Raw genomic sequence first — 9,206 nt, 5'->3', positions numbered from 1 at the left:
ATTAATATGGAATCTAATATAAGAACACTGTAAGTGTCCTACTGGATCAGACCAGTGATCCATCTCTTTTAGCATCCTGTTGCTCTGGAAGGCCAACCAACAGGGTATAGAGGCCAAGGCTTTCCCCTGGTATTGCCTCCTGGCACTGGTGTTCAGATGTTTATATTAATTTTGTCTATAAAGTGCTTTGCCAACTGGTCAAAATGGAGCTACCAAGCACTTCATCCCCCCCCCAGCAAGAGGGGCAGAACGCCCATCATAATTCAGAACAGCTCAAACACGAGGCAGATAAGTAAACTTTTGCCACCATCCCTGTCATGTAGTAGAATATAAATGGGCTGTTGCCTGAGTCTGATGATCTTCAGCGAGAGTTTTCCTTCCACTGGCATTTTAGTTATAGTCTCTGCCATTTCATTTCTACCAGCTCCCCATAAAGTCAAGGGTCTCAATGGGCTCTCACAAGTGGATATAGCAATGAAGTCAAACACCTGAGTTGTTTGCCAGTTCCAGCAATTGGCCATGGGGAAGGGCCCCAGCAAAATGGAAGAAAAATTTCTCTGCAGGCAGAAGGTCCCAGGTTCAATCCTCAGCATCTCCAGTTCAAAGGACCAGGCAGAAGATGATGGAAAAGACCTTAGCCTGGGAACTAGGAAAGCTGTTGCAAGCCAGAAGAGGCAATACTTACCCTGACGTGAGAATTTAGAAAACCAAACTAGGAGAGCATTTTTATAAAGTGGATAAGGTTGTAGTCCACTAGGGTTGCCAGATCTTACCCAGCTGCTGGCGGTGTGTGTGTGTGTCCCTCTTCATGCCTTGGAGTTTTCAGTGTGCGCACAAAGTGCACACCCCACAATAATATCTCCTGGAAGTGACATCATCACACAGGGCACATTGTAGGGGGGAACGCTCTAGCGCTTGAGGAAAAACTCTATGGTGACCATAGAGTTTTTCTCAAATGCTAGAGCGTCCCCCTGCAATGTGCCCTGCACAATGACATCACCTCTGGGTGACATCATTGCACCAGGCACATTGGCACAGATGGGGCTCTTTGGGGGCAGCGTTCCCCCACCAGCCAGATAGGGGGTGGCAGATAAGGCCCCCAAAATGGGTAAACCCCCACCCCCATCGGGGGAATGGCAACCCTAATTGTCATTAATATGGTTGCATTTAAGGTGGTCTTTACTGAGTCTGTTACTGTGCTTTTTTATACTGTCCTCCAGTTTTGTAGTCCAGCCTGTTTATTATATGTTAAACAAGTATAAAGCCAACAGTCGTGATAGTCAGTCTATCATGACTGTTGGCTTTATACTTGTTTAACTGATTGGGTCGTGTGTGTCCAGATTTTTTTTTGTTTATTATATGTGACATAATGTTTCACTCCATTGTTCTCCAGTCTTGTACTGCTTATTATTAGCTGTACTTTTGGGCCTATGTATGGCACCGTCATTTCTGCATTACTCTTAATTGCCATCTGCCTTGTGTCTCAGTGAGAAAGGCCGACGACAAATGAAATAAATACAGCTTCATGCATTCAGTATGTGTTTTGACAGTACCACCAGCCACGCCATCAGGAAACTTCCTCAGAACCATCGAGGAGTCCAATCAGATCCATCAATCTCTGAGAGCAGGCTGTTCTAATAGGACCCTGCAGATATTATGGGACCCCATCAGCTTAAACTCTGTCTGATAGTATCCGTCCATGTCAAAAGAACTGTGTGGAGCTTCTCCATCTACACATTACCTTCCTTCTGCTCAGATATGTAGAGTCATATAGTATACAATTTGAGACACATGCCCGTCGTTGCCCGGGAGGCTAAACTGAAACCCTAAACTGCTCTAGACAAGGAAGCTGCAGCATGAATATTGAAAATCCCCAGGACAACAAACTGAAGGCTTCTGTAGCGCCTACACAAAAACCACCTCTACCAGTTCATGGAGGGACAGTGTGTGGTAGACAGTGCAATGAGCTCTAACCTGTCTTGAAAGGGCTATGAACCAGATACCGGCACACCAAGTTAGAGGGTTGTTGCGTAGGATACCTAGACAAAGTCATGGAATCTTGATTAGCTATGGTGACCTTCTTCTCACTGCCCACCTCCTCCAGCCTACTCCTGTATAAAGAAACCTGGTGGATTCAACTGGGATAAATTCAGCTCAGCTCCCACATCCATCCCAGGAGTCAGTGATGCATGCCAAGTCCTAGATGGTAGGTGCATTTCCATTCACTGATTTGGCATTCAGGAGCAGCACTTTAAAAACAGAGTGTTACTGTAGTGGGGCAACCAGGGCAATCCTGGAATGGCAAAGAGGCCAGAAGGAAGGAAAGCTCTAACACAGGGGTGTCAAACGTATGGCCCGCGGGCTGGAACCAGCCCACCCAGGGCTTTAGTCCAGCCCGTGAGCAAGTGGGCTTGTTATGCCTTGGTTCCCCCTCGCCTCCTCGGTGCTCTGCCTGCCCTGTCTGTGCTTCTATTTTTTTTATTTTTTTTATTTTTTGCTGGGCTGCCTTGGCTCTCCTGGGTGCCACTGGCTCCACCTCCCCCTCGCCTCCTCCATGCTTTGCCTCCCTTGTCTGTGCTTGCTAAGATGGGTCTGTGTCGCTAATTTTTTTGCTGGGCTCCTGCCTTAGAACTCCTGGGTGCAACTGGCTCTGCCTCCCCCTCGCCTCCTCCATGCTTTGCCTCCCTTGTCTGTGCTTGCTAAGATGGGTCTGTGTCGCTAATTTTTTTGCTGGGCTCCTGCCTTAGAACTCCTGGGTGCAACTGGCTCTGCCTCCCCCTCGCCTCCTCCATGCTTTGCCTCCCTTGTCTGTGCTTGCTAAGATGGGTCTGTGTCGCTAATTTTTTTGCTGGGCTCCTGCCTTAGAACTCCTGGGTGCAACTGGCTCTGCCTCCCCCTCGCCTAAGGTTGCCAGGTCTGGTTTGGAAAATACCTGGAGACTTTGGGGGTGGATCCAGGAGAGGGTGGGGTTTGGGGAGGGGAGGGGCCTCAGCATGGTAGAATGCCATAGAGTCCCCCCTTTAAAGCAGCCATTTTCTCCAGGGGAGCTGATCTCTGTCACCTGGAGATGAGTTGTAAAAGCGGGAGATCCCCAGACCCCACCTGGAGGCTGGCAACCCTACCCTCGCCTCCTCTGTGCTTTGCCTTGCTAAAGTGGGTCAGTGTGTTTCTATTCCCTTTTTTCCCCTCTGGGCTCATTCATGTTGACTTTAGATTGGGGGAGCGGGGTTGTGGCTCAGTTGAAGAGCCTCTGCTTGGCATGCAGAGAGTCCCAGTCTCTATCCCTGGCACCTCTAGTTAAAAGGATCAGGCTGTGGCTTATGAGAAAGACTTCAACCTGAGAGAGCCACTGCCATTCTAAGTAGACCTGTGGGGGGAGGGAGAAGCAATGCCCAGCCATTTCATGTTTTCTCCTGGGCTCTAGGCTCAGAGTATTGACCATGAGAGCATGCTGGGGAAAGGGTTTGCTCCCCACTCCAGGCAGCAGTATGGGGGCATCAGCCCAGTGCTGAACTGCTGGCTCTTCAGTCTGCCAATGTGGGTTTTCCTCTGCACCTGGGGCCTTGCGGTGAGGACACACCAACTTGATGCTTACCCAGAGACTGGGTAAGTTGTGTTTGTCTGTGTCCTTTATAGTTTATATCTCCACTACCTGGCATTACATTTTAAGACTCACATGGCCAGGCCGGACAATGTCCCATTTACATCAGATCTGGCCCTCGTAACAAATGAGTTCGACACCCCGTCTCTAACACTTCCAATCTTGTTGCTATGTCCATGTCCTTTTGTATGATTATTTTATCCCTTGAGAAGTTAACCCTGTCCCCATTGCACATCATTTCCTTACGAAGTGTAAACTTGTTTCTCCTGTTGATTTCCAGAAGACTTTGGCCATTGTGGGTAAATTTCATTAATGGCAGAATTCCTGGGAGGGGCTTAAGTACAGGAGAGGAGAGAACAGATTGTTGCAGAAGACGAGTGCAGGCAATTGATCTTAAAGTATGAGCTCACAAATAAAGTTCTCACCTGTGGGGGAAAAAACAGTAACAACCACCACCCAAGTTCCTAAGCAGGATGGAAAAGCAATAACTCTGAGTAGATAAAAACTGCCTCTAGGCATAAGAGGAAAATAACCAATAATGATAAAAGAGTGAGCACCTTGATTGTCCCTTACTTTTTCTTTTAGGTGTGTCTTTGTCCAGAGAGAACAAATTTTAATTCAGGTTATTGCTGACTTGGACTTATGACAACTCACAATGTAGCAGCCCTGATGAGGATCTACTTTAAAAACTCATCTTCAGAGGAAGAAACAGAAGCAATAAATACCAGGAGAGCCAAACAAAGAAAGCCTGGAGCTTTCTGTTGAAATTAAATCCCCCATAGAACTGAAGTAAGTGAAAAATACCATTGTCAAGATACTCCGCCTTGATGTCATATTTGGTCACACTGTCACTGAGTTTTTTAAAAAAAAAAATAGGCCCTTTTTTGTCCTTTTTTCATAGCAGCCTAACATATTTAGCAGGTATCCCTGGCGGGGGAGACTTCACTGACTACATCTCTATGTGTCAGACTAATGTAGAAGGTATAGAGGCAGTTAAAAAGATATATTCTAGACCAAAAGTCCTCAGTCTTGTTGAGTCTGTGAGCACTTTTGGAATTTAAGAAAGAATAGTGGATGCCACCACAAAATGGCTGCCATAAGAGGCATGATCAATCACAAAATGGCTGCCACGGGGCGATAACAAAATGTTTGGAAATGTCAAGCCAAGCATCTTTCTAGAAGGGTGGCAGCTATTTCCACATGGATGCTCCCTTCAGATTTAAAAGTGGTGCATTCTGGGGTCCACTGAGGTGCCTCTCATTCAAATTAGGTGGATGAGAGCCAGGACTGACTTTTCCTTTTAGGGAATAGTTTTTGGGGGGCAAAGAAGCAAGTGGGCATCAGAAAACACATTGGTGGGCATCTTAGGTACCACGTTGGAGATTACTGTTCTAGATGTTCAATAATCAAATGAACTAGTTTATTAAAAATATTTCCCTCAAATTTTCTCTATGTTCAACTCAAATGTGTTTTGTGCTCTTAATGAGCAGGTGTACTGTCATCAAGATCTTTCCATCCTTGAAAATGTCTACTCCAGAATATCAATTGCCTTTCAAAAAATGATTGTAAACAAGAACTAACAGACTGGGAAAGAAAGCCCTACAAATGCCTTTAGCATCTGTTATGCCTCCATTCCCAGTATTCATTACACAGTCTTAGAACAGGTGTCTCTGCTGAATAACATCTGATTTCAGTTGAAACAGTAGGAACACTTGGTCCCTAGGATACATAGTGCAGTGTAGTGGTTAGACTGCTGGACCAGATTGGGGAAGACCCAGGTTCACATCCCCCGTCTGCCGAGCAGCTTGGTGGGTACTCCTGGGATAGTCACTCTCTCATAGGTTGCGATCACATGCACAATTAGCCATGCCATAAGCGCGAATGCCGGGTGGATTTAAAGGGTGCGATCAGACACAAACATCTGGGAAGCGCCCCGCACCCATCGGCAACCCGTTTTGCTCCGCTGCAGAAGCAGATAGTCCGGTAGCAAACGGGTTGCTACGGGCCACAGACAGACTTTCCCCTTTCTGATCGCTACAGCGCGCTCTCATGGCATCGGGATGATCTGACCAGGCCATCCCAACTCCATGCCATTGTTTCCCCCCCCTTCTCAGTATGCGCATCATTGCACACTGCATAGGGAGCAAATCGGAAACAAACAGGGGGGGGAACACCATGACTCACCCGCGGTTGCGTCTGATCACACAGTGGCAGGCTGCCCCCACAGCTTCAAGACTGTGTGATCGTGCAGCTGCGGGTCAAATTCCTCCAGAGGGAATAGCCTCGCTCCCCCCCCGATTTATCTTGCGCGTGTGACCGCACCCATAGTCTCACCTACATCAGAGTTGTGTTGATAAAAAAAGACAGAACCATGTATGAGTTTTTTGGAGGAACAAGAATATTCTAGAAAGACAGGTCATGTTTCCATTGGGTTAAAGAGCTGTAAAAAGTTACGGGGTTAGTGCATCACTGACTTAGGTTTCCCAGCATTGGCTGAGATCAGGCTGCTTACATTTTGTGGAGAAAACCAAAAGAAACATGGCAGTGACCTTTTCTTGCCTCACCTTCTTCTTCTCCCCAGTATGCCAAATGGAGCTGTAGAGTAGGACTTTGGAGAGAAGTGGCTTAAAAATATGACTCAGTTCTTTTGTGTATCTCATCACAAATCAGAAGCTGACAGATCTGAGTAATTTCCTTATTTTGAGAAATATGTTAGGATAGTAAAATTCCATATCGACCTGTTCGTGGGAAACAAGCAAGGAAATGCTTCTTAAATACATGGCTCTGCTCTGCTTGCATGCCCTTTTTTCTGTGTATAGTGGGTGTGAATATATGAAGAACCATTACTCTGTAAAAATTTCATTAGTTCACAAAAAATGAGAGCTTTCTCACTTATACTGCAAATCAATGATGAAAATCAATGTTGCTGGTGAATGCAGCTATTGAGACTGATGCCCCCAATATTTTAACTAAATATTGTTGAATTTAATACCACTGCTGTGGTACTAAAGGCAATAGGAAAAAAAAGTCACCTCTGGGTAAAGAAAGATAGCTTTGTCTGACTCATTCTCTCCATTATAGGATTAAATTAGGGCCCTTTCTGATAGTCATTTTCTTGAGGTTTAGAAATTTCAAGACTTTTTGGACATGCATGCTCCAAGACGTTCCTTCTGTTGCCATGTATGAATTACATGCCAACTGGAGTAGTCCTACAACAAAGCATAATGAGACAGTCCATTTCCATTGGTAACTTTTGACTACTTCTAAAAGACATAATCTACTTACTTACATTGTTGCCAGTTATGTGGACTTTCTCTCAGGTACCAGATTGTTTGTGTCTGTATGTGTATATATATCTCTTTTTAAAAATGTCCTGAAAGGGTTTTCTGGAAGGCAAGCAGGTAGCCAGAACATGATATTCAGACTGCAAAAATTAGATGCTGAATGTCTAAGAAGTCATTCCTTTAGTGTCTTACTGTCAAAACCCAAAGGGTTGGGAACTCTATGATACTGAGCAGTATATTAAAATCATATAGGTGAATCTTAGAACCCACCAACTAATTCAGCAGATACAGCTTTATCTGTCGGCCTCCAAGCACAGGGGAAGGTAAGCTGACAGCGCAGCGAAAATAAAACTAGTTAAAGTTGCATAAAGAGAACATGGGCCATTTTATCCTTTAATTTTAGTTTAATAGGGAGCAACATATAAAATTAAAAAAATGTTAAGAAGCAAAGAATTCCAGGATGAACATTGTCATGCATCTTAGATGTAAACAGAAATATGTATAATATTTATATGCTAAGCATTTGCAAGAGAAATATATTTCTTAGAGAAGTGCTGAAACCGAGGTGCATTTTGAAAACATTTTCAGCTCCTTAAGAAAGTTCCCCCTTTTGGAAATCTTGCAAAGAGAAGCTTTCCTGCCTCCCATGACTTGTGCTACACCCCCTCCCCTCCCTCTGTGCAGCATTCAGGCAATAGCACCAATGTGAACCTCTTTATAGTCCCAGTGTGTTACAGCATTAGCACAAGTTTCGGTATGAAAAACAGCCCATCTTCACAGTAAGTTAGCCAATCAGATTTGGTTATGTGGTAACACCAATTGGACAGACATAACAACATCAGAGGAAGGGAGGGAAACCTCCGTCGCCATCTTTCTTCCGCCGCTCACAGACACAACAACTTCAGAGGAAGGGAGGGAAATGCCTTTGCTGCAATACAAAGAAGGGCTATTTTTCAAACAAAAAAATGGTACCGTACCTGCAGCTGATCAGGGACTATACATTGGAGAAATTGGCACAAAATGGGGAAACCTCAGAGGGTCTTTCCAATGTCTTTTTGGGCCACCCAAGAGAGTTTTCATGCTGAAAATGTTTCCTGAAGAATGTCTGGCTCTGCCCTAGTGTTTATTAAAACAATATAAGACAGCTTAATCAATGGGATACCCCCTACTCCATCTTTGTATGCTGGGACTAAATCAAAGTACACTTAAGATTTTCCTCATTAGCTTCTGCTTTCCCTCCACCCAGTGCATCATGCTTGTCCTTGCACACTGGTAGAAACATGATGAAATGCAGGCTACTGAATAGCACAGCTTCTGGATAATCATGCATGCATATGCATTGCAACATACAAGCATAATCCTGTAGTTTTCAAGGGAATGATGATTGGGTTCCAAGTGTTAATACTGCTTCTGTAGTAATCAACAGATAAGCTCCTCAATAGAAAAGAGTTCATTTGGAGATGAAAAGAAGACAATTCGTTATTTCAAATAACCAGAGAACAAAATGGCAGCGCTTCTTCCCATCAGTATCTCCATTCTGTTCATCCCTCTCTTATAGTGATGGGTTCCGTCTTAATAGTGTTCACTGGCTTCACACAATCCCAGTAGGTTCATTCTGAGGTCTGTTTCCCCCTCCAGCATCTTCTGAAGGGCACAGCTGGTCTTCAAAGTAGAGGAGCTGATCCACTTCAAAACAATCACTTGCCCTGCACACCATTTTTTCCAGGTAGCCTTTGATTTCATCCTCACTTGTGTTCCGCTGTTTAGCTTCTCTGAGAAACTTGTACACTTTTTCAAATATTTCTGCTCCCAGTTTCTGAATGGCTGACCTGCCAACAGGAGAGAAACGCAGACAAACTAGCTGGATTATAAATAATTTATAGGAGTCCATCATTTGCTATAATTGGACAGGTATCTGGCAACGTTCTATAGCACTTGAACAAAACTGTTCTCTTTGATATTATGGGGAATAATAACGTATCATGAGATGCACATAAAAATATATGGAGAGAGACCTGACATCTAATTCAGTGTGATACTTCATCATAACCCCAGCTCATGCATGAAGATTTACATACTCTGTTTTATTTTTATTTTTAAAAAACATTAAATAATTTCCCTGAAGTACACAAAAAGTAGTCATAAATCAGCTTTTGGATGTTTATCAAATAAGAAAAGATTGTAGTTCATGGAAGAATAAAACACATTTGTCTTCCAATAACAGACCTTTCAGGCTTTTAAAATCAAGTGCACGCTAGCTTCATTAATGAAAAATATATTGCAAATGTTGGTTTGCAAGAAAGGTTTGAGCTGATCATTTG

At 44.2% G+C, this 9,206-nt stretch overlaps 1 protein-coding gene across 1 annotated transcript in view; it reads right to left on the bottom strand.

Moving 5' to 3' along the window:
* Window positions 1–6,059: 6,059 nt before the first annotated feature.
* The window catches only part of NEK11 (NIMA related kinase 11), a 116,944-nt gene continuing 113,797 nt past the window's right edge, over window positions 6,060–9,206 (bottom strand). Inside the window, exons 15-16 of the mRNA XM_015425829.1 lie at window positions 8,541–8,714; window positions 6,060–6,108 (exon numbers count right to left, since the gene is read on the bottom strand). Coding sequence (XP_015281315.1) covers window positions 6,060–6,108; window positions 8,541–8,714 — 223 coding nt within the window. The remainder of the gene's footprint in view (window positions 6,109–8,540; window positions 8,715–9,206) is intronic.

The sequence above is a fragment of the Gekko japonicus genome, unplaced genomic scaffold (genome assembly GCF_001447785.1).
Source record: "Gekko japonicus isolate JY-2015 unplaced genomic scaffold, Gekko_japonicus_V1.1 scaffold2183, whole genome shotgun sequence".
NCBI lineage: Eukaryota > Metazoa > Chordata > Lepidosauria > Squamata > Gekkonidae > Gekko > Gekko japonicus.
The sequence above is the reverse complement of the archived record's forward strand: the minus strand, read 5'-3'. Positions and strand labels throughout refer to the sequence as shown.